The sequence below is a fragment of the Macaca fascicularis genome, chromosome 19, assembly GCF_037993035.2.
Source record: "Macaca fascicularis isolate 582-1 chromosome 19, T2T-MFA8v1.1".
Lineage (NCBI taxonomy): Eukaryota > Metazoa > Chordata > Mammalia > Primates > Cercopithecidae > Macaca > Macaca fascicularis.
In genome coordinates this window covers 20001103-20025524 of record NC_088393.1, presented here as the reverse complement: position 1 = coordinate 20025524, position 24422 = coordinate 20001103, and the positions used below count along the sequence as shown (strand labels likewise).

The window sequence follows — 24422 nt, the reverse complement described above, 5'->3', positions numbered from 1 at the left end:
CGGGGTCAAGCAATTCTCCTGCCTCAGTTGCCCAAGTAGCTGGGATTATAGGCACCCACCACCACACCCGGCTAATTTTTGTATTTTTAGTAGAGATGGGGCTTCACCACGTTGGCCAGGGTGGTCTCGAAATCCTGACCTCAGGTGATCCACCTACCTCAGCCTCCCAAAGTGCTGGTATTACAGGCATGAGCCACCGCTCCCGGCCTACTGTTTTAACACTTGTGCTGGTGTCATGTTATTTTCATTCTGAGAAACTGGAAACTCTTTCTGTTGCTATTATAGTAATAAAGTTGGTGTTTATTTTCTGGTAGTCAAAAAACAAAATTTAGCTGGGCAGGGTGGCAGGTGCCTGTTTTTCTTTTCTTTTCTTTTTTTTTTAGTGGAGTCTCACTCTGTCACTCAGGCTGGAGTGCAGTGGCGCCATCTCGGCTCACTGTAACCTCCACCTCCTGGGTTCAAGCGATTCTCCTGCCTCAGCCTCCTGAGTAGATGGGACTACAGGTGTGTGCCACCATGCCCAGCTAATTTTTTGTATTTTTAGTAGAGACGGGGTTTTAATGTGTTAACCATGATGGTCCCAATCTCCTGACTTCGTGATCCGTCCACTTCGGCCTCCCAAAGTGCTGGGATTACAGGCATGAGCCATTGTGCCCGGCCAAGTGCTGTTTTTCTTAGCTGTGGCCCTTAAATGTTTGCAACTCCTCACAGGGGCCTTGTTTTTCCAGATGTGCTGCCTGGCACATCTGAAAAAATACATATTACAATGTTTTACTGTCTTCCTTTTGCCCTGTTACCACGTGCAGGGACAGTAGCACAGAAAAACAAGCCTAAACCGCATGTCATTTTTATTCAGCATCAGCAGTTCATATAATTGTTTGTTTATTTTGTGAGATAGGGTCTTGCTCTGTCACCCAGGCTGGAGTACAGTGGCGTGATCATGGCTCAATGCATTCTTGACTTCCCAGGTTCAGGTGATCCTCCCACCTCAGCCTCTCAAATAGCTGAGACTACAGATACAAGCCACCTTGTCTGGCAAATTTTTGTATTTCTTATAGATGGGGGTCTTGCTATGTTGCCCAGGCTGGTCTTGAACTCCTGGGCTTAAGTGATCCTCCCATCTCAGTCCCTCAAAGTGCTAGGATTACAGGCATGAACCACCACATGCTCGGCCTATTTATTTTTTAAATGTACAAAACAGTAGGAACTTTTTTAAAAAATCACCTAATAGTTTATTTCAGAACTGCAGGGTTTTAATTAACAAACATGTAAACATATGGAAATGAAATTAATTTGCATATTTGGTTGTGGTTCCAGCATCTTCATTTCTCACGTGTCCGTGTGAAAAGATCACCAAACAGGCTTCGTGTGAGCAACATGGCTGTTTATTTCACCTGGGTGCAGGTGGGCTGAGTCCGAAAAAGGAGTCAGCAAAGGGTGATGGCATTATCATTAGTTCTTACAGGTTTTGGGATACGCAGTGGAGTTAGGAGCAATGTTTTATGGGCTGCGGGTGGATCTCACAAAGTACATTCTCAAGGGTGGGGAGAATTACAAAGAACCTTCTTAAGGGTGGAGGAGATTACAAAGTACATTGACCAGTTAGGTTGGAGAAGAAACAAATGACAATGGTGGAATGTCATCAGTTAAGGCTATTTTCCTTTCTTTTGTGGATCTTCAGTGGCTTCAGGCCATCTGGATGTTTACGTGCAGATCACAAGGGATATGATGGCTTAGCTTGGGCTCAGAGGCCTGACACTTCAGTTATGACTGGTTGTGATATGTTTTAATTAGAGATGATGGAGATTTGCCTAGTGTGATAATCCCTCAGTTGGATGAATATCTAGTGTGTGGCAGTCACTATTTCAGAAACTGATGAGTGTTTGTTAAGGGTTATTCTTTTTAAAGTCCTGTGGATCTGAGAAACTTCCATGACTTAAGAATTTATCTAGAATGTTACTTTTTTTTTTTTTTTTTTTGAGATGGAGTCTCGCACTGTCACCCAGGCTGGAGTATCTTGACTCACCTCAATCTCTGCCTCCCAGGTTCAAGAGATTCTCCTGCCTTAGCCTCCCAAGTAGCTGGGATTACAGGTGTGCACTACCACGCCCAGCTAATTTTATATTTTTAGTAGAGATGGGGTTTCGCCATGTTGGCCGGACTGGTCTGTCTCAGAGAACAGAACAAAGCCTGTTCTAGTGCCTGTCCTAGAATGTTACTTAAATGAACTAACCTGTGGGATGTGGCCTAAAAGGTAAAGCCAGGCAGTTCTCGATACAAACAGTCTGGGTTCATGGCCGGGCGCGGTGGCTCAAGCCTGTAATCCCAGCACTTTGGGAGGCCGAGGCGGGTGGATCACGAGGTCAGGAGATCGAGACTATCCTGGCTAACATGGTGAAACCCCGTCTCTACTAAAAATACAAAAAAAAACTAGCCGGGCGTGGTGGCGGGCGCCTGTAGTCTCAGCTACTTGGGAGGCTGAGGCGGGAGAATGGCGTGAACCCGGGAGGCGGAGCTTGCAGTGAGCCAAGATCATGCCACTGCACTCCAGCCTGGGAGACACAGCGAGACTCCGTCTCAGAAAAAAAAAAAAAAAAAAAACCGTCTGGGTTCTAGAAGTCTCTTTGTTTAGAGTTAAGGAGTAACCTCAGTGCCCATGATGCCCAGGAAACCATAAGATAAAACAGCCCTTGGGCCCGAAGGTGGCTCACGCCTGTAATCCCAGCCCTTTGGGAGGCCAAGGGGGGCGGTTCGCGAGGTTAGGAGCTTGAGACCAGCCTGGCCAACATAGTAAAACCCCAACTCTACTAAAAATACAAAAATTAGCCAGGTATGGTGGGGCATGCCTGTAGTCCCATCTACTCGGGAGGCTGAGGCAGGAAAATTGCTTGAACCCTGGAGGTGGAGGTTGCAGTGAGCCGAGATTATGCCACTGCACTCCAGCTTGAGCAACAGAGTGAGACTTCATCTCAAAAAAAAAAAACCAAAAAACAAAAATAAAAAAAGTAAAAAGCCCTTGGTTGTGTCAGACCACACCTTGAGGTCTGTTGGGGGCAGTGTGGAGGTTAGGAGGAGTTGTCCGTTACATCCATGACTCTCTGGGTGGCTCCAGCTGTAGGGACACCCTTCAGCCTATGAATGGGTCACATCTTCTTCGTCGTGCCGTGCTGCCTGCTGGTCTGTCCCACTCCCGAGTTTCTGGTCTCCTTGACTGGACCCTGCTGGTCTGAGCCGAGGAGGGACCTCCCTGCCTACCTGTGTCTGATTTGAAGCAGTGGCTCTAAAATATCTCCAGGAAGACTGGGGTTTGCTGTGGGGTTTGAGGACATGCCCATTATCAGGTTAAGGAAGGTTCTTTCTATTCTTTGATTTGCCTAAGGGTTTTATTTTTTTGAATCAGAGTCTCGTTCTGTCACCCAGGCTGGAGTGCAGTGGCACAATCTTGGCTCACTGCAACCTCCGCCTCTTGGGTGCAAGCAATTCTCGAGCCTCTACCTCCTGAGGAGCTGGGATTACAGGAGCGCGCCACCACACCCAGCTAATTTTTCTTTCTTTTTTTTTTTTTTGAGACAAAGTTTCACTCTTGTTGCCCAGGTTGTAGTACAATGCCATGATCTTGGCTCATAACCTCCACCTCCTGGGTTCAAGCGATTCTCCTGCCTCAGCCCCCCGAGTAGCTGGGATTATAGGCGTGTGCCACCACGCCCAGCTAATTTTGTATTTTTAGTAGAGATGGGGTTTCTCCATGTTGGTCAGGCTGGTCTCCAACTCCTGACCTGAGGTGATCCGCCCGCCTCGACCTTCCAAAGTAGTGGGTTTACAGGCGTGAGCCACCACGCCCAGGTAATTTTTCTATTTTTACTAGAGATGGGGTTTCACTATGTTGGCCAGGCTGGTCTGGAACTCCTGACCTCAGGTGATCCCTCCCAACCCCAGCCTCCTAAAGTGCTGGGATTAGGGCATGAACCACCATGCCTGGCCAGGTTTGCCCAAGGGTTTTAATTGATTTTGTTAATTTTCTGTATCTTTTTATTGGCCGCGAAGGGGGTCTTGCTTTGTGGATCTGACTGGAGTACAGTGGCATAGTCACAGCCCACTGCAGCTTCAACCTCCAGGGCTCAAGCAATCTTCCTGTCTCAGCTTCCTGAGTAGCTGGGATTACAGGTGTGTGCCACCACACCTGACTCATTTTTAAAAACTTTTTGTAGAGATGGGGTTTTGCTGTGTTGCCCAGGTTGGTCTCAAACTCCTGAACTGAAGTGATCTTCCCACCTCAGCCTCCCAAAATGCTGGGATTACAGGTGTAAGCCACTGCACCTGGCCTTTCTGCATCTTTGTTTTGTTTTGTTTTGTTTTGTTTTTTTGAGATGGAGTCTCGCTCTGTTGCCCAGGCTGGAGTGCAATGGTGCGATCTCGGCTCACTGCAAGCTCCACCTCCCGGATTCAAGCTATTCTCATGTCTCAGCCTCCCGAGTAGCTGGGATCACAGGCGCCCGCCACCACGCCCAGCTAATTTTTCTGTTTTTAGTAAAGATGGGGTTTCACCATGTTGGTCAGGTTGGTCTCCAACTCCTGACCTCAGGTGATCCACCTGTCTCAGCCTCCCAAAGTGTTGGGATTACAGGCGTGAGCCATCGCCCGTGGCCTTTTTTTTTTTTTTTTTTTGAGACAGAGTCTCTCCCAGTCGCCCAGGCGAGAGTGCAGGAGCGTGATCTCAGCTTACTGCAAACTCTGCCTCCCAGGTTCAAGCAATTCTCCTGCCTAACCCTCCCAAGTAGCTGGCATTACAGATGCCCACCACCATGCCTGGCTAATTTTTGTATTTTTAGTAGAGACGGGGTTTCACCATGTTGGCCAGGCTGGTCTTCAACTCCTGACTTTGTGATCCACCCGCCTCCCAAAGTGCTGGGATTAAAGGCGTGAGCCACCACGCCTGGACTTCTGTATCTTTGAAGCTATGGCTTTTCTCCTTTCAGTTATGGCAGTGATTTACATTGATTTTCATGTACATTTCTTTATATTCATTTTCATTTACATTGATGATATACACTGGTAGACTTTGAAAGCACCTGTGTGCAGAGATAATTCCTCTTGGTTATGATTTATTTATACATACACAGATGCGGCCGACTTCAGTTTGATTGTCTATTTAGCCATTTCAGTCCTATTACATGAATGAGACTGGACTATGATTTTCTCCCTCAACTCTGTCTTAAGTTCGCAGCAAAGTTCTCCAAACAATGATTGGGTGGCTTTTCCTAGTTCTGTTCTCTGAGGCAGTTTGTTGGAGAAAGGGATTCTTCCTTCTTTGAGAGCCTGGTAGCACTGTCTATAAAATGGCCCAGTGTCCTTCATATGTGGGCAGGGAAGGGTTTCTTAGCGCAAGCTCCTGTTTTCTGAGCATTATTCTGTGAGGCCAGGCATGGGATGTTTCCAGGTGATCAGGGCAGTTCCAGACTCAGGTAGCAGAGACCCTCAGGGCCATAGAGTAGAGAGATGGGGCCAGCAGAAGGGAGGGACAGCTTCTGGGGACATGTGTGAGCCAGGACCTGACTGATGGGACACATCCGCTTTCTTTTTTTTTGAGACGGAGTCTCACTCTCACCCAGCCTGGAATGCAATGGCACGATCTCGGCTTACTGCAATCTCGGCCTCCTGGGTTCAAGCGATTCTCCTGCCTCAGCCTCCTGAGTATCTGGGACTACAGGTGCCCCCCACCATGCCCGGCTACCTTTTTTTTTTTTTTTTTAATTTTTTGTAGAGAAGGGGTTTCACCATGTTGGTCAGGCAGGTCTCAAACTCCTGACCTCATGATCCACCTGCTTCAGCCTCCCAAAGTGCTGGGATTGCAGGCATGAGCTACTGTGCCCAGCCCACCTCCGCTTTCTTGCTGGGAAAGAGCTCATGACTCAGGCCTGAGCTTGGTGTTCCTGGAGCCCTGGTGAAACAGGAGTGTTCCCGTCTCCCCCTTGTAGGGCGTGCGACAGGGGTGTGGCTCACTTATTCGGTGCCGGCAGCTCAAAGCCCTAGTGGGGAGCATGCGGGGGAGCAGGTGGGGGAAGCGTGGGCTCCAACCCCATAGCAGCAGCTCAGTGTCTAGGGTTGTGTTTCCAGCTCCCAAAGCCCCAGTGGGCGTGCGTTACAGTGTGCTCTTTCAGCTTAGCTGTCCCTGTCCGCAGGTGGCTTGTGTTAATCAGCTCAGTTAGACCCTCTGCCCTATCTCAAGGATAAAGGGCTTTCTGTATTCTGGGGTTCTTGTCTTAGTGTACTGGAAAAATCGGATCACATGTGGGCTTGGAGAATGAGTACAAGGTTTTATTGAGTGGTGTAGGTAGCTCTCAGCAGATGGATGGGGAGCCCAAAGGGGGTTGGATTGGGAAGGTGGTCTTGCCCTGGAGTTGGGCTGCTCAGCGACTGGGCTCTCCTGGACTTCCCTCGGTGTCCACATCGTTCCGCCTTCAAGCCCGCCAGCGTCTATTGGTGTGTTCTGCTAGTGTGTTCCTCTCGACGTCCAGCTGCTTGTGTGTGTCTGCTTAAGGTCTCAGGCTTATTTGGGCACAAGATGGGGGGCGTGGCAGGCCAAAAGGCAACTTTTTGGCCACGAAAACAGAAATGCTTGTTCTCACTTAGGTCCAAGGGTGGAGCCCTTGCTAGGGACCCCGCCCTTCTCTACCCAGCACTTCCCTGCCCCACTCCCATATCACTGGGAAGCTAGATTGGAACTTAGAGGTGAGAGGTGCCAGCAGCAGCAGGGTTTGGGGGGTGGGAGGAGGTGCCAGGAGCAAATGAGGCCAGATCCCAAAGGTAAGGGGCCTTGGGTTCTCATGGAAGAGTCCTGCTGGCCTTCTGCCTTCACAGTGTTGGGCTCCCCAGCCTCCTGCTGGGGCTACCCCATGATGTTCTTCACATCCCAGGGCACTCTCCTGGGCCAAGGAACACTCTCCTTGGCCAATAACCTCATCTAGTCCTTCAGCTCCCAAAACCAATGGCAGCACTGCATGGCCTGGGTTGCTGCAGCCTTCCTGACACCCCTGGGCTGGCATTCTTGGGGTTAGACAGGCCTGCTTCCCACCAAACAGGTCTCTCAAAGCGAGTAGGTCGCTCCTGCTGCAGCGTGGTCTTTGTCTCCCCTTCCTTGTTTGGTGTCCTGGCGTTTTCTCCACTGGAAGCGCTGGAGCAGGCGCTCTGCCCTGTGTCATCACCTGGACGCAGGAACGCGGAACTCTGGCTCTTTCTAGGTGGCAATGCCACTGCCACCCGAAAGACAGTAATGACGCAGAGGGGAAGCAGGCATCCTACAGATGTGTGCGAGGAAATAGGTTTACTCTCAATTCTGGACTGTTCCACCCCAGCTCTTATGGGCCCTGAGAGTTTGGATCTGGGACTGGGGTGGTTCAGAGGCTCATCGGAGTTTCAAGCAGCTGCTCAGGCTCAGCCTTCAGGGCCCTCCAGCCTCAGGCAGGGTTTTGGCCACCCCAGCATGGTGGCCATGTAAAACAGAAGCAAGATGAACTACTGGGGAAAAGAAAGGAAAAATAAAACAGACATACAAGTCAGTAAGGCCAAAAGTTGTGTTAAATTCAGTAGACGTCAAATTACTCTGTCAAATTGCAATACATTTCCACGTGCAGATGCTGGTGTCTATGCTGGCCTCGCTGTAGACAGGTGACCGGTGTGGGCTGGCCCAGAGGACAGATCACCTTTCTAGGAGTCCTAAACAAGGTAAAATCCGGCTGGGTGTAGTGGTCCATGCCTGTAATCCTAGCACTTTGGGAGGCCAAGGCCGGAGGATCATTTGAATTCAGGAGTTCAAGACCAGCCTGGGCAACATGGCAAAACCTCATCTCCACAAAAAAATATAAAAATTAACTGGGCAGGGTGGCGCATGCCTGTAGCCCCAGCTACTCAGGAGGCTGAGCCGGGAGGATCACTTGAGCCCAGGAAGTCAAGGCTGCAGTGAGCTGAGATTGTGCCACTGCACTCCTGCCTGAGTGACCTTCCCAATAGCTGGTGTTTTCTCTTTTAAGCAGTTGGGGTCTAAGTACAGAAGGTTATTTATCACCTGCCTCCCCTATCCCTGTCCTCCAATATCAGAGGCCTTGTTTAGGGAGGAAGCACCCTCACAACATGAGAGTGACTCCTTGCCAGAATTCCTTGTAGAACTTATTTCCTTATTACCTTTGGCTCTTTGACTACAAGATAAGCTGGAGCTGATGGAAGTTGAGCTCTCATTCTGAAAATCGGGACAGGAAAGTTAACCTCAGCCCAGGTCCCAGTTACCGCGCTGGGTCCCACCGGCAGAGCTGTGGCCAGTGGCCCCGTTCTTTCCAAGGGCCACTGCTCAGGAGGCCGGTAGCGTAGGAGATCCTGGTAGCAGCAGCAAGACCCTGGTTCTTATCCCCCCAGGGCAAGCAGCAGCCACTTGTCATCCTCAAAGCTCAGGCCCAGCACTCAGTAGGTGCTCAGGAAGTGACTGAAAAAGCCTCGAAAGGTTTCTAGAAAGCAGGAAGTCCCCATGTTTTCTCCTTAATGTCAGTTTTCACCTGTGCAGAGTCACCGGCACTGTCAGTTCCAGACTTGGTGGGTGGACCCAAGGGCAGGTGGATGTGCGTGTCTGCGCCTGCGCCTGTGTGATCGGAGCAAGCTATGACTATGGGTGCCCACTGCGACTCAGGTCGCACACTAGGCTTGGGTTCTCTGTCACCAAAGGACTCCTCAGAGAGAGGTTTGGCTGCCTCTCACCAGGCGTCAACCCTCTGTTTCAGATTCCACAGTTTAATCCGTCTCCAGTGCTCATTCCGGTTGTGGATGGTAGGGGGAGATGGGGAGGAGGCTCAGCCTCCACGATCGATTGATTGGCACAGGAGGCCCTGCCTCTGCTTTTGAGGGGCCAGCTTCTTGCTGATTGGAGACAGCAGGGAGGGCGTGAGGTGAGTGTTTTGCTTAGTCCCACACCCTGATGCGCTCCGTGCCGGGCCTGTGGTTCTATGTAATTCCATCCAGTCAGGTGCCTGCAGCAGCTCCATTCACAACTGGGGCCTGCATCCAGCAGTGACCATTGACAGCCACATGATTGGAAAGTGGCAGACCCAAGGGGTCAGTCAGGGCACCTGATTTAATCCATGGGTTAGTCTTCTCCCTGGGGGGCTGGGGTCCCAGAGATGGTTCCCACTTGCTGTGGCAAGGAGGCAGGAGCATAGCCCACTGCCAAGTGAGAGCACTGCTGAGTGGGTGAGGGGGCAGGTGAGCAGCTTGGGGAAGTCAGGACAAGGGAGGGTCCCCTCTGAGCCTTCTGCTTTTCCTCACATCTTTGTTCCTGAGGAGAAAAATTAAAGCAACGTGGGGTTATGTTCCTTTCTTAATCTACTCAGGCCACCCTAACAAAATGCCACAGACTGGGTGGTTTACAAAGTAGAAACTTATTTCTCACAGTTCTGGGACCTAGAAAGTCCCAGACGAAGGTGCTGGCCAGGTAAAGTTCATTATGAGGCCTTTTCTCTTGGCTTGTAGGCGGCCGCCATCTTGCTGTGAGCTCACATGACCTCTGAGGGAAAGCGAGCTCTCTGGGGTCTCTGCCCATCAGGACATTAATCCTGTCAGATCAGGGCTATATCCTTATGACCTCATTTAACCTTAATCACCTCCTAAAAGCCCCACCTCCAAATAGTCATGTTGAGACTTAGGGCTTCAACATGTGAATTTGGAGGTAACACAAACATTCGGCTCACAGCATTGCCATATTGTTTCTTAGAAAAACATAATCCTGATTTTATTTTATGTCATGGTTTGATTTACTGGGGTTTCTGTCACACACAGTAAGTTGGGAACAGAAGGAAACCTGGCAGTTTGAGGAGGGGGGTGCCTTTGTTTCAGGTCTGTTTCCCCATGTGAATGCCTCTAACAGATGGTATCCCTGAACCGAGCTTCTGGTACCTCCAGCCTCCCTGCCTGCCAGTCAAGGGCCCTGGGGGAGCTGAGGAGCACAGCTGAGAAGCTCTGGAACAGTCACCGGAACTGAGCTTGCTGTAATTGATGGTAACGCATGTCTAATGACCATAATTAGGCTAGCAGCAGTGTACGGGGAGCACAAAGGCACGGTGCTGAGGGAGCTGTTGTAGGCGCCACCCAAGTGGCAGCTGGCAGGGCAGATGTCCCCAGCATAGACTGATGGTGGCGACTAAGGCACGGCGGTTCTCCTTGGTAACTTAGCTTTTTAAGTTTTGCTTCTGCTCATAATACGTATATAGCAAAAATGCATACTTTTTTTTTTTTTTTGAGACGGAGTCTCACTCTGTTGCCCAGGCTGGAGATCTCAGCTCACTGCAACCTCCACCTCCTGGGTTCAGGCAGTTCTCCTGCCTCAGCCTCCCAAGTAGCTGAGATTACAGGCATGCGCCATCACACCCACCTAATTTTTTTTTTTTTTTTTTAGTAGAGATGGGTTTTCACCGTGTTGGCCAGGCTAGTCTCAAACTCCTGGCCTCAAATGATCCGCCTGCCTCAGCCTCCCAAAGTGCTGGAATTATAGGCGTGAGCTACCGCACCTGGCCTCAAAAATGCATAATCTTTTTGTTTGTTTGTTTGTTTGTTTTTGCCGGGTGTGGTAGCAGGTACCTGTAGTCCCAGCTACTCAGGAGGCTGAGGCAGGAGAATGGCATGAACCCGGAAGGCGGAGCTTGCAGTGAGCCGAGATTGCACCACTGCACTCCAGCCTGGGTGACAGAGTGAGACTCTGTCTCAAAAAAAAAAAAAAAAAGGCTTATCACATCTGATTGCCTCATAAAGGCACCCTCAAAAGACTCACAGGTGACATCACAGGGCCCGAGGGTGACAGGTATGCTGTCTGTGCCCAAAGTCATGCACATCTGCACCCTTCTGGTTCCCCACGATTACAAACACTGTGCCTCCTGTAAATACATTTTTGTTTGTAGGTGTCAGTACCCCATAGGATAAATTCTAGGTACAGAATGGGAATTTGGAGATTAAAGATTATGCAGTTTTTCAAGGTTAACCAGTATCTCAAAACTCTTCTCCAGAAATGCTGTACAATGCATACCCCTTGAAGAGTAACTGGAAAGGCACAGGTGTTCTCACTTTAATTTGAGAGCTTTTTTGTTCTTGTTTTTGTTCTTTAACATAGAGTCTCGCTCTGTTGCCCAGGTTGGAGTGCAGTGGCGCGATCTTGGCCCACTACAACCTCAGTCTCCCGAGCAGCTGGGATTACAGGCGTGTATCACTATGCTCAGCTAATTTTTGTATTTTTAGTAGAGATGGGGTTTCACCATGTTGGCCAGGCTGGTCTTGAACTTTTGACCTCAGGTGATTCGCCCGCCTCAGCCTCTCACTATAATTTGAGAGTTTTAATTGGAGGACAGTAAGTCCTGTGGGTTTTGTTATATTTTTTAAAAATCCTCAGGCCAGCTGTGGTGGCTCACATCTATAATCCCAGCACTTTGGGAGACCAAGGTGGAGGCTCGCTTGAGGCCAGGAGTTTGAGACCAGCCTGGGCAACATAGTGAGACCCCATCTCTACAAAAATAAAAAATTAGCCAGGTGTGGTGGCATGTGTATAGTTCCAACTACTCAGGAAGCTGAGGCAAGGGGATTGCTTGACCCCAGGAGGTCGAGGTTACAGAAAGCTATGATGATGCTACTATATTCCACCCTAGGCAACAAAGACAGACCCCCAAAATAATAAATACAATAAAAATCCTCAACATTTAGTGTGGTGCCTGCACTTTGGGAGGCCAAGGTGCGCAGATCACGAGGTCAGGAGATCGAGACCATCCTGGCCAACGTGGTGAAAACCCATCTCTACTAAATATACAAAAATTAGCTGGACATGGTGGCGTGTGCCTGTAATCCCAGCTACTTGGGAGGCTGAGGCAGGAGAATCACTTGAACCAGGGAGTCGGAGGTTGCAGTGAGCCAAGATCGTGCCACTGCATCCAGCCTGGCAACAGAGCGAGACTTCGTCTCAAGAAAAAAAAAATTTTTTTTTAGAGACAGGATCTCACCATGTTGCCCAGGCTGGTCTCAAACTCCAGAGGTCAAGCAATCCTACCACCTCAGCCTCCCAAAGTGCTGGGATTATAGACATAAGCCCCCTGGCCCGGCCCCTAAATACATAAATGAATGAATGAAAGAATGCCACATATTCTGCGGCAGCCCTGCATTTCACACCCACATGAACACACACTCTCATTAAGCTGCATGTGCCAACATTGACTGTGCTCCTTTCCCTATTTCAACTGGGCCTGTAATGGAAGGTGTGGAGGTGGCTTTTCTCGCCCCGGCTGTCAGAGCATGCCGGGGTTCCTGTGTGCAGGGACTGGGTCCTGTGTATCCTCCGCCCACGAATGACGCCTGGCTGGGACCTCCACGGGTGCTCAGGAAGGAGCTGCTGAACAAGATTCAGGGGCATGTGGGACATCTGTGCTTGTCAGAGGCCATGCAAGGCTCCGCGAGGGAACAGTTCCAAAGGCAGGTCCAGAAGAATGTTAGAGACTGGGTTTCTTTTGAACAAAAGAGCGGCATGGTGTGTTTGAAGAGGGTCGGCCTGCAGGTGTGCATGAGGGATGGGAGGGGAGAGACTTTCCTCCGCAGGTCACAAAGGGCAGGAGAGGGTTAGCACAGTAGGGGCCCAGGGAGGGGTAAGTGGAAAGTTGATTGTTGAGGCGGAATCAATAGGATTTGAAAACAGAGGGACCACCGAGAGGACAGCCAGTGTCTGTTTTGAGCCAGGAGAGATTAGGAGGAGAGGGGAGCGTCATTACAAGGTATAGGCAAACACAGGCTAATTCTGGGAGCAGCCTTTACCTGGCTCTCCAAGGGTGTCCACTTACTGTGACTGTCACCCATATCTGTAAGACCCAGATTGTGGGCACAGCACCCTATGAGCATCATTCCAAGTGGGCTGTCCTTGCTCATGGGTGCTGGCGGTGGGAGGAACTAAAACAGACAGCTGGAGCTTTTTTTTTTTTTTTGAGACAGTCTCGCTCTGTCGCCCAGGCTGGAGTGCAGTGACGCAATCTTGGCTCACTGTAAGCTCCGCTCCCGGGTTCACGCCATTCTCCTGCCTCAGCTTCCCAAGTAGCTGGGACTACAGGTGCCCGCCACCACGCCTGGCTAATTTTTTTTGTATTTTTAGTAGAGATGGGGTTTCACCGTGTTAGCCAAGATGGTGGAGCTTCTTGAAGATGAAGTAAGATTGTTAGAAAACTGGGTCTCCAGGCTGGGCATGGGGGCTCACGCCTGTAAGACTTTAAGACTCTGTCTTAAAAAAAAAAAAAGCGGGGGGGACGGAAATTGGGCCTCCAAACTGGAAGGCTGACTGCCAGCCGATAAAAGGGACACTTTTCCTTTAGCCATTTCAGAAAGAGCCTCGGTGTAGCCCAAAGAGACTGAGTGAGCTGGTGGTGAGGGGCCTTGAGTATGAGGTGGCGGGAACCTGCAGTTCAGCCTGGCACTCGGGGAGAAGGGGGTATTTTCTGAAGCTCTGAGGCCAAGGGCCACAGTGGCCACAGGCTGCAGGGAGCCAGCACCAAGTATAGCCTGAAGTGTCTGCTTAAATAAGTACGTGGAGGCAGAGGAGGGTGTCTATGAAGAGAGAGAGCCAAGCTTGAGTGATATTCACAAAAGCAGTTTGAGGAATATCCACTCCGATACAGTTCAGCCTCCCAAGGGGATGTATCCTGATGCCCTCATTCCTGGTAATGATTTTTCATAGACGTGGTGATAGAAATTTTAGAAACAGGCCAGGTGCAGTGGCTCACGCTTGTAATCCCAGCACTTTGGGAGGCCGAGGCAGGCGGATCATGAGGTCAGGAGTTCGAGACCAGCCTGGCCAACATAGTGAAACCTTGTCTCTACTAAAAATACAAAAATTAGCCGGGCGTGGTGGCATACACCTGTAGTCCCAGCTACTCGGGAGGCTGAGGCAGGAGAATCGCTTGAACCTGGGAGGCGGAGGTTGCAGTGAGTGGAGATCACACCATTGCACTCCAGCCTGGGTGACAGAGTGAGATTCCATGTCAAAAAAAAAAAAAAAAAAAAAGCCTGATTCTAAGATAGCACTTTTTTTTTTTTTTTTTCCCTGGGACCGGGTCTCTCTGTCCTCAAGGCCGGAGTGCAGTGGCAAGATCTCAGCTCACTGCATCCTCTGCCTCCCGGGTTCAAGCAATTCTCCTGCCTCAGCCTCCCAAGTAGCTGGTATTACAGGTAGGCACCACCACACTTGGCTAATTTTTGTATTTTTAGTAGAGACAGGGTTTCACCATGTTGGCCACGCTGGTCTCAAACTCCTGACCTCAAGTGATCCGCCCACCTCAGTTCCCAAAGTGCTAGGATTACAGGCATGAGCTGCTGTGCCTGGCCTTGAAGCCACCTTTTCACCCAGCCCCACCTGCGAAAGCTGCAGCTCCAGGCTTTTTACTTGGGAGAATGGGGCGCCATTGGCTGTGCTGCCCACGGCAGAATCTGGGAATGACCCTGGACTCTTCTCTGACACCTGTGTCTCAGGGCTCGAATCCTGGGGGTTCTCTGACTGCCCCGTAGCTGACCTGCAGACCCCATAGCTGTGTATACCTTGATGGTGGCTGCCCCTTGACTGCTTCCCCTGCAGTCCAGCCCTGCTCCTATGCAGGTCCCCTCTCTGCAGAGCTGGAATGGCTTTTCCAAATTGTAGAGTCCAGTAATTATCTTGTTTCTCTGCTTAAAATCTTTCAGTGGGTTATTTCATCTTTTCTGGCACTTTCTTCATCAGGCTTTTCCTCTCTAGCTTTATAACAGCACCCCCGCCCAACACACACTCCCCCACCCACCAGCCACAAGAGGCCTACAACTGCACAGTCCTGGGCCCAGGCCAGCCATGCTGCCGGTGCCAGCCTGCCACTTACCTTTATCAGTGTGCAGCATCTCGGGCGCCCCCTCTTCCCCAGCACTTCTGGAGACTCAGTTCAGGGGTTCAGGTGTCCCCAGCAACAGGCGCCTGCCTGGCCCTGCTGCGTGCACACAGCTGTGGCCAAGGTTTGCCCTCATGGGCCACGCCAAACTGCGACCTGTCTCTCCCCATTCCTCCCCAGAATGCACTCTGAGGATGGCACTTGAACCCATGTCTTAGCGGGGTGCTCAGTGTCCAGCATCTAATTTGGTGATAAAGTGGAGTATTCCTTTCTCCCGAAGGTTCTATGCAAAAATCTTCAGACATAATGCCAGTGCTCACATGTTCTCATGGTTTGTTTTCTCTCCAGAAAATGAACTGTGATTTGTCCCCGTCTCTCTTATCTAGTGGTGAGCATCCGTGGCATTCAGGACGAAGATCCCCCTGGCGCCCAGCTCCTGAGGCTGGATAACATGCTGCTGGCCGAGGGCGTGTGCAGGCCCGAGAAGAGAGGAAGAGGAGGAGCGGTGGCCGGGGCCAGCACAGCAACACCAGGTGGCTGTCCAAATGACAATAGCATTGAGCACTCTGACTACAGGGCCAAGCTGTCCCAGATCCGACAGATTTACCACTCTGAGCTAGAGAAATATGAACAGGTGATCTTTCTGCATGGAAGAGTTTCTGTCATGTGAATGCGCATTTGTCAAAGCGAAACACGGAACGCTAACCACCTTTCTTTCGTGGTGCAGAACAGGGAGTCCATGCAGTTGGTCACTGCAGAGGTGGCCGATTTTTACTGAAAGCCCTTTCCATTTACTTAACAGTCACCCGCCGGTGTGTGAGCCACAGGGGGTGGCAGGCGGCCGCTCCGCTGTGGAACCTGCTGCCCCGTGCCACCCTGCTGCCTAGTCACAGGCCGGCGTGTCTGTGCTCCCACCCCAGGCATGCCGTGAGTTCACCACACACGTCACCAACCTCCTCCAGGAGCAGAGCAGGATGAGGCCCGTCTCCCCTAAGGAGATTGAGCGCATGGTCGGCGCCATTCACGGCAAGTTCAGCGCCATCCAGATGCAATTGAAGCAGAGCACCTGTGAGGCGGTGATGACCCTGCGCTCGCGGCTGCTTGATGCCAGGTCAGGGCCGCATGCACCCGAGACCTCAAGCGCTGGCTCTGAGGGACTGGAGGGAAGTAGTGCTGGCTTGGGTTGAAGACAGCCCTGGAGGCTGTGTCCGCAGTCACGGTTGGAGGCCTCACACAGCGTCTTGGGAGGAAGGCCCGAAGTATTGCTGTTTTCATTTTTATTTATTTTTATTTTGTTTTGGTTTTATTTATTTATTTATTTGAGACTGAGTCTCACGCTGGTGCCCAGGCTGGAGTGCAGTGGCACGATCTCGGCTCACTGTAAGCTCCACTTCTTGGGTTCAAGCGATTCTCCTGCTTCAGCCTCCCGAGTAGCTGGGATTACAGGCACCCGCCACCATGCCCAGCTAATTTTTGTGTTTTTAGTAGAGACGGGGTTTCACTATATTGACCAGACTGGTCTCGAACTCCTAACCTCAAGTGATTGCTGTTTTCAGAACTACTGGAAAATCATACTCAGAACTAGAGGTGGGGGTGGTACTAGAGTCCTAGCATATTAACGCCGACAAAGGCTGGCTGTTTTTGCAGGCGCAAGCGGCGGAATTTCAGCAAGCAGGCGACGGAAGTGCTGAATGAGTATTTTTACTCGCATTTGAACAACCCTTACCCCAGCGAAGAAGCCAAAGAAGAGCTGGCCAGGAAGGGCGGCATCACTGTCTCCCAGGTGACGTTCTCTCCTGCCATGCCTCCCCACGCCTGGGAGGAGTGGATGGTTAGGTCCCATGGGGACACCCAGGGAAGTTCGCTAAATGTGTGCAGAGGCCAGGCACGGCTGCTGGAATCCCAGTGCTTTGGGAAGATGAGGTAGGAGGGTTGCTTGAGTCCAGGAGTTCAAGACCAGCCTGGGCAACATAGTGAGACACTGTCTCTACAAAAAATTTTAAAAATTAGCTGGGCTTAGTGATGTGTACCTATGGTCTCAGCAACTTGGGATGCTGAGGTGAGGGGATCACTTGAGCCCAGGAGGGTGAGGCTGCAGTGAGCTATGATGGCGTCACTACATTCTACCCTGGATGACAGAGTAAGACCCTATCTCTGAAAAACAAAAAAAGTGTGGAACAGGAGCCAAGTCTCCCTACTGTGAGTCAGCCAGACTGGCTCAGATTCAGGCTCTGCATTACAAATGTGGGACTCTAGCACTCTCCCCCTTCATCTGTGAGGCAGGGGTGCAAGTGCACCCACAGAGAGACCTGGGAACTTCCTGAGGGATGCAGATGGAATGCGAGGTCCCAGAGGTGATGCTGTGGAGTGTGAGCTCCCTGAGGGTTACAGACAGAGTGTGAACTCCCTGAGGGATACAGATGGAGTGTGAGCTGCCTGGGGGATACAGATGGGGTGTGAGCTCCCTAAGGGATAGACGGGGTGTGAGCTCCCTGAGGGATACAGATGGAGTGTGAGCTCCCTGGGGGTTACAGATGGAGTGTGAGCTCCTTGAGGGATACAGATGGAGTGTGAGCTCCCTGAGGGATACAGATGGAGTGTGAGCTCCCTGGGGGTTACAGATGGAGTGTGAGCTCCCTGAGGGATACAGATGGAAGGTGAGCTCTCTGAGGGATACAGACAGGGTATGAGCTCCCTAAGGGATACAGATGGGGTGTGAGCTCCCTGAGCGATACAGATGGAGTGTGAGCTCCCTGGGGGTTACAGATGGAGTGTGAGCTCTCTGAGGGGATTGAGGTGAAGTGTGAACTCCCTGAGGGATACAGGGGGGTGTGAGCTCCCTGAGGGATCCAGATGGAGTGTGAGCTCCCTGACGTGATTGAGGTGGAGTGTGAGTTCCCTGGGGGATGCTGTGGAGTGTGAGGTCCCTAAGGTGATGTGGTAGGGAGTATGAACTCCCTAAGCTCACACTCCCTGACTCTATAGCCTGGTAGGCAGCCACCAGTGTCCTCTGTGGAACTGGGGATGAAGGAGGGAGACACTAAGACCAAGAGGCTAAGAAACATTTCTGAAGGTTTTAGCATGGGAACAGTAAGTCCAGGCAGCCTACAGCAGCAAGCCAGGTCCAGGCCATACCCCCGCGGCAGCATGAGTGTGTGGAACAGGGCCTGGGTGCCGCCCTCCCACCCGGACAGGCACACCCCCACAGCCTCTGTGGCAGCAGTAATGGCAGGTGCTGACCCACAGCATGGCTTGCTGCATGTCACCACAGCCCTCCCTACTTTGTAGCTGGAGGGGCTGAGTTTCTAGTCCTTCACCATCACGCTGTGCCCCAATTCAGGCTAAGTCCAGTCAAGTCTCTGTGACAGAGAGCAATTGGAACCCCTCGGGGTCACGCAGGCAGCAAAACATCCTGAGGTCATAGCCACATTTCACTCTGCTCATCGGGATCTGCTGTGGTGTCAGAAAAAAGGCCAGAGCTGGAACAAGGGGCCGCACCTCTGGGTCTTCAAGGCCCTTGGAGAAGCGTGAGACATTTGGCCCCCAAGGAACAATTGTCTGGAGGACAACCAGGGCCGCTTCAACCAGGATGGAGCCTCTGGGGCCTCCCATATGGATCCAGAGAAGGCTGCTCACACCCCAGGGGTAGGCAGACACTATTTTTAGAACAGAGAGCACACGGACAGGGATCCTTCTTTTTACAGTTAACATTGCAAGGATAATGTAAGTACACCAAAGAAAAAAATGTTGGCCAGGCATGGTGGCTCATGCCTGAAATCCCAGCACTTTGGAGGCCAAGGCAGACGAATCACCTGAGGTCAGGAGTTCGAGACCAGCCTGGCCAACATGGTGAAACCCCGTGCCTACTGGAAATACAAAAATTAGCCAGGTTTGGTGGCACACGCCTGTAATCCCAGCTACTGAGGAGGCTGAGGCAGGAGAATCACTTGAACCTGGGAGGCAGAGGTTGCAGTGAGTTAAGGTCATGCCACTGCACTCCACACTCCAGCCTGGGTAACAGAGTGAGACTCTGTCTCCAAAAAAAAAAAAAAAAAAAAGTACAAAAATTAGCCAGGCTTGGTAGCGCGTGCCTGTAGTCCCAGCTACTGGGGAGGCTGAGGCAAAACTTGAACCTGGGAGGCAGAGGTTGCAGTGAGCTGGAATCGCGCCGCTGCACTCCAGCCTGAGCGAAAGAGCGAGACTCCGTCTCAAAAAAAAAAAAAAAATGTTTGAAGTAGCAAAGGTTATCCACAATCCTCCTCTGTCCCTTGGCTGTTTCATTTCTGTTTGTTATTACACTATGTGTTTATTTTACTTGCTTTAGGATACTGAAATGTGGCCCTGGGTGGGCATCTGAGGACGTCTCCATGCCTGTAGGAAGGCGCTAGCCTTGGGGTGCTCACCCATGTGAATCTGCCCAGGGGACATTTTTATTGTCACGACTGGAGGAGGGAAGTGCTCCTGGCACCCAGTGGGTGGAGGCCAGGGATGCCGCTCAGCACGCTGCAGTGCCCAGGACGGCCCCCACAGAGCAGATAGACCCCAAACATCAGCAGTGCCTCCAAAGGTGACAAGCCCCTCCCTGGGGGACTCCAGTGCCAGTTTGCAGTCAGAGTTGGGCTGATTCCACCTTGGTGGTGGACCAGCTCCTTTTTCTCCTGCCTCTGCTTTCATACAACAGGGACGATAACAGCTGCCTCCCAGGTCCTCATGAGGATGAGGCAGAACGATATATGAGGCTGGGCCTGGAATCCCAGCACTTTGGGAGGCCAGGGCGGGAGGAGCTCTAGAGCCCAGGAGTTTGAGACCAGCCTGGGCAACAGAGTGAGACCCTATCTCTAAAAAAAAATTCTTTTTTTTTTTTTTTTTTGAGACAGTCTCGCTCTGTTGCCCAGGTTAGATCGCAGTGGTGCGATCTTGGCTCACTGCAACCTCTGCCTCCCAGGTTCAAGGGATTCTCCTGCCTCAGACTCCTGAGTAGCTGGGATTACAGGTGTGCGCCACCAGGTCCAGCTAATATTTGTATTACTAGTAGAGACGGAGTTTCTCCATGTTGTCCAGGCTGGTCTCAAACTCCTGACCTCAGATGATCCCCCCACCTCAGCCTCCCAAAGTGCTGGGATTATAGGCGTGAGCCACCACACCTGGCCAAGAAACAATTTTTTAATTAAAATTAAGAAAAATATATGAATATATGAGGAGTGCTTAGCCTAGCACCTGGTACATTCCAACTACCCCTTCAGAGTTCACCTTGTTTTCATTTGATAAGTTTGGGATTCGATCACAGTTACTGGATCCCCAGGTCTCCCTGGCTCTCACTTTTCCTGAAGCGAACACGGAAAGTAACCTGCTGCCTTGCTGCAATGGCAGCCAGAGGCGCTGTCCCTCCCCGTCCATCTCAGTCTTGTTTTCCTTCCAGCCCCATCCCAGGTCCAAGTTCCAGCAACACCAGGTTTTAGGCAGCAGAGTTCTAAGACATGCCAGCTCCAGGGTGTCCTCAACCCACGTGGACATCTCCCTGGGTCCGTGGTCCAGCAGGCGCCACCTTCTCAGTCCCGGTCTCTTCACAGCCCCAGGGTGCAGTGTTGTCTTGTAAGGCAGTGGGAGCAATGGGCACCGCAGGGAACCCACAGACTGCGTCGTGTCTCAGAAGTTGCCAGGTCAGCTCCTCCAGTGACTCCTGTGTGTCCACAGGTCTCCAACTGGTTTGGCAACAAAAGAATCCGGTATAAAAAGAACATGGGGAAGTTTCAAGAAGAAGCTACCATTTACATGGGTAAAACAGCTGCAGATACCACCGAAGTTGGGGTCCCAGGGAACCATGCCAGCTGCCTGTCAACACCCAGCTCCGGTGAGTGAGGCTGGCCCAGGGACAGTCATCTGTACCCACGTGGACGGCCACTGAGCTGCATCTGGGGAGGCCGCAGTGGGACCATATCGCCCTTCCCCAAGTGGTCAACTCTGTGTAACTCTTTGCTCTGTTTCAACTGTGAGAGTTCAGTTCCTCTTGGCCATGATCCCAACTAACAGATACCTGTGCTTTGGGGACAGAATGGTGATACTGATAAGAAAAGACATGAAAGGGCTGGGCACGGTGGCTCACGCCTGTAATCCCAGCACTTTGGGAGGCCAAGGTGAGTGGATCACCTGAGGTCAGGAGTTTAAGACCAGCCTGGCCAACATGGTGAAACCCTGTCTCTACTGAAAATACAAAAAAAAATAGCCAGTCATGGGCTGGGTGCAGTGGTTCACGCCTGTAATCCCAGCACTTTGGGAGGCTGAGGCGGGCGGATCACGAGGTCAGGAGATCGAGACATCCTGGCTAACATAGTGAAACCCCATCTCCAATAAAAATACAAAAAATTATCTGGGCATGGTGGTGGCGGGCACCTATAGTCCCAGTTACTTGGGAGGCTGAAGCAGGAGAATGACGTGAACCTGGGACGCAGAGCTTGCAGTGAGCCAAGATTGTGCCACTGCACTCAAGCCTGGGTGACAGAGCAAGACTCCGTCTCAAAAAAAAAAAAAAAAAAATTAGCAGGACATGGTGGCGAGTGCCTGTGGTCCCAACTGCTCGGGAGGCTGAGGCAGGAGAATCACTTGAACCCAGGAGGCAGAGGTTGCAGTGGGCCGAGATCATGCCACTGCACTCCAGTCTGGGTGATAGAGCAAGACTGTCTCCAAAAAAAAAAAAAAAAAAAAAAAAACAAGACATGAAAGGACATTAGTAGTGTGGTGGGGAGGACCCTGCTGGCCTCCCTGGGATGGGGGGCTGAGGAGCAGAGGCCAGATGCTGAGAAGGAGCAGGAGCCACATTCGAGGCCTCCTGTTGGCTGAGGGGCTGGGTAGGTCCCACCCGAGGAGGTGCCACGACTGTGCCCACCCCAGCTCCCACCTCTTCCAGGCTCCTCTGGACCCTTCCCGCTGCCCAGTGCTGGGGAGGCCTTCCTCACCCTGCGGACGCTGACCTCTCTCCAGCCTCCTCCTGGGGGAGGCTGCCTGCAGTCCCAGGTGAGTCTCAGGCACCATCCCACAGCGCCCAGGTGGGTGGCAGGTCCTCAGAAAGGCCGTCTTGTCAGTCAGCCCTCAGCCTTGGGGCAGCTCCCCCAAAGGTCCCAGCAGTCACACAGGCCATGCTGTGTGGCCACCACCGGGGCACAGCTCTGCAGGGCCCCACTCTGTAATGACTGCGCCCTCCGCCACCTCCACCTGTCACCACTGCAGCCGCTGGGAACAGTCAGTGGGAATGAGCCCCAAGATGAGGGCTGTGGCTGTGGAGGGGAAGGGCGCCTCCTAAAGGAGTGTGGAAGGACATGGTGTCCTTCCCTCGAGAGGGAGGGGCAGGCAGCAAGCAGAGGAGAGACAGGACCTTCCCTTGGGCTCAGACCTGGCGCCCTCAGTGCCGCAGCTTGGCCGGGAAGGCAGGTCTTGTGCCAGCACCTCCTCTCCTGCTGCTCTGATGGGGAACTGAGGGCGCCCTGCTTGACCACAGTGAGGATTTGTTTTGGCGACCGTGAAGAAAAGGAGCCAGGGGTCTGAGGCAGCTGACACACCCACCCCACCCAGGCCCCATGGCCTCCCACTCCCCCTTGATGGCCACAGGGGCCTGACCCCAGCGGCAGGGGAGGCCATAAGTGGGGACTGTCTCGAAGACACTGCGGAGGCCCGGGTGTGACATGCCCAGCACAGGCGCAAGGCTGTGCGGCGTGTGCCAGGACCCTGCAGAGCCGGGTGCCCCTCCCAACTCACCACTCTCTCCCAGGGGCTCAGAGAATGGATGCCCCTTGTGCCATCTGTGGGGTCCCGCCTGGTCCTGGGAAGTTCATGTCCCACACTGCCCTGCTGTGGCAGCTGCCCCCCATCACCATGCAGCCCCCAGCCAGGGACACACGCGAGGGGCCTCACCTTGCCCTTTGCACCCCTGGGACCTGACTACACGCCAGCAGAGTGTAGAGTGTCTACCCCAGTGCAGAGTGCCCCCCGGGTGGTGCTCCCACACTCACGGGCAGAGCAGTCCCAGCCACTTCCTTAGCCTGTACGGTGCCCACTGTAGTGGGGGTGGGTCCTGTGGACAAACGTCTTAGCACCCTTGGACCTGACGCCATCTCTGCACTGCAGACAGAGCCCCCACCCCTCATGACAAGTGGATGCCTCCCGTCCTCCTTGCTGCCCAGTCAGACCAGTGTTGGGCCAGGTTTCAGAGCCCCTTTTTCCCACCAAGTCTCACCATGACACTCCAGGTGTCGCCGTGGGCTCCAGGCCTGACTTTGTCTCCCTGCCCCTCGCCGGGCAGGAGCCCTTGCTATACCTGATGCCAGTCAGTCCTTTGCCCAAGCCCCAGGGAAGCCACTAGAGGCCAGTTTTCCTGCCAGGGAAGCTCGTCCATGTCCCATATCAGGTGGCAAGGCCAGCTGTGACCCAGGGCTGACCCCTCCATCCCTTCCCTCCTCCACTGGGTTGGAGGTCATCTGTGGATCTTTTCCAAGCTTCCCCAGGGACCCCTGGAGGCTCCACCTGCGGCACGAGAGCTGGATAGTCACCAGCCTCACGGCCACCCCTCTGATGCTCGATCTCTGTCGTTTCAGACCCAGGGTAGCTGGCGGGGTGCCACCCCCCGACCTGCAACTGCGTCACCTGCTGGAGACCCTGGCAGCATCAACTCCAGTGTGTCTAATTAAGTTTTGGGGATAAGCAGGAAAGAGCACCGCGTGAGCTGCCATGTGTAGCCAGCCCCTGCGTTGTTATTGAACGTGCCGCCAATGACCTCAGAAAACCCAGATGGGTGGTGGTGCCCATGAGCCCCTCCTCCTCAGCCGGGCCCATGGCGCTGGCTCATGTGTCTGCTGGGACTTGAGATGGCCTGAAACGCTACTCATTCTCCCACCTCAGTTTGTTTTTTTGATAGTAATTTTATGGTAACGCTATGAATTGTCTGTTCTAGGACTTGGCACAGATTTTCCCATTAAAATTTTTGACTTATTTTAATTCCGATGTCTGTTCACCAGATTTGTTTTGGGTGGTAGTTGACACCGGTCACAGCTGCAGTGTCATGTGTGCTGTGATTCTGTCACTCATCTGCGCCGCTCAGGCACCAACTCCCAACACTATCTTCTGTGGAATCGTATCATTCTGTTCTGATTTTAAAATGTCTTGACTGGGCGCAGTGGCTCATGCCTGTAATCCCAGCACTTTGAGAGGTCGAGGTAGGAGGAATGCTTGGGCACAGGAGTTTGAGACCGGTCTGGGCAACGTAGTGAGACCTCGTCTCTACAAAAAAAAATTCTGCTTTCAGAATTTTTTTTTTTTTTTTTTTTTGAGACAGATTCTCACTGTCACCCATGCTGGAGTGCAGTGGTGTCATCTTGGCTCACCACAACCTCTGCCTCCCAGGTTCAAGCAATTCTCCCGCCTCAGCCTCCCAAGTAGCTGGGATTACAGGCGCCTGCCACTATGCCCAGCTAATTTTTTGTGTTTTTGGTAGAGACAGGGTTTCACAATGTTAGCCAGGCTGGTCTCGAA

At 52.2% G+C, this 24422-nt stretch overlaps 1 protein-coding gene across 9 annotated transcripts in view; it reads left to right on the top strand.

The window, feature by feature from the left end:
* The window catches only part of PBX4 (PBX homeobox 4), a 62190-nt gene extending 38302 nt beyond the window's left edge, over positions 1-23888 (top strand). For 4 of the 9 annotated variants that reach the window (XM_065535358.2, XM_074026563.1, XM_045380315.2 and 1 more), the window contains 6 exons: positions 15290-15537; positions 15824-16014; positions 16551-16686; positions 20598-20754; positions 21808-21914; positions 23489-23888. In XM_065535358.2, coding sequence (XP_065391430.1) covers positions 15290-15537; positions 15824-16014; positions 16551-16686; positions 20598-20754; positions 21808-21914; positions 23489-23581 — 932 coding nt within the window. In that variant the 3' untranslated portion in view covers positions 23582-23888. Of the gene's footprint in view, positions 1-15289; positions 15538-15705; positions 16015-16550; positions 16687-20597; positions 20755-21807; positions 21915-23488 lie in introns of all 9 variants that reach the window. The other 5 variants (XM_074026567.1, XM_074026565.1, XM_074026566.1 and 2 more) reach the window with 4 other exon arrangements.
* Positions 23889-24422: the final 534 nt, after the last annotated feature.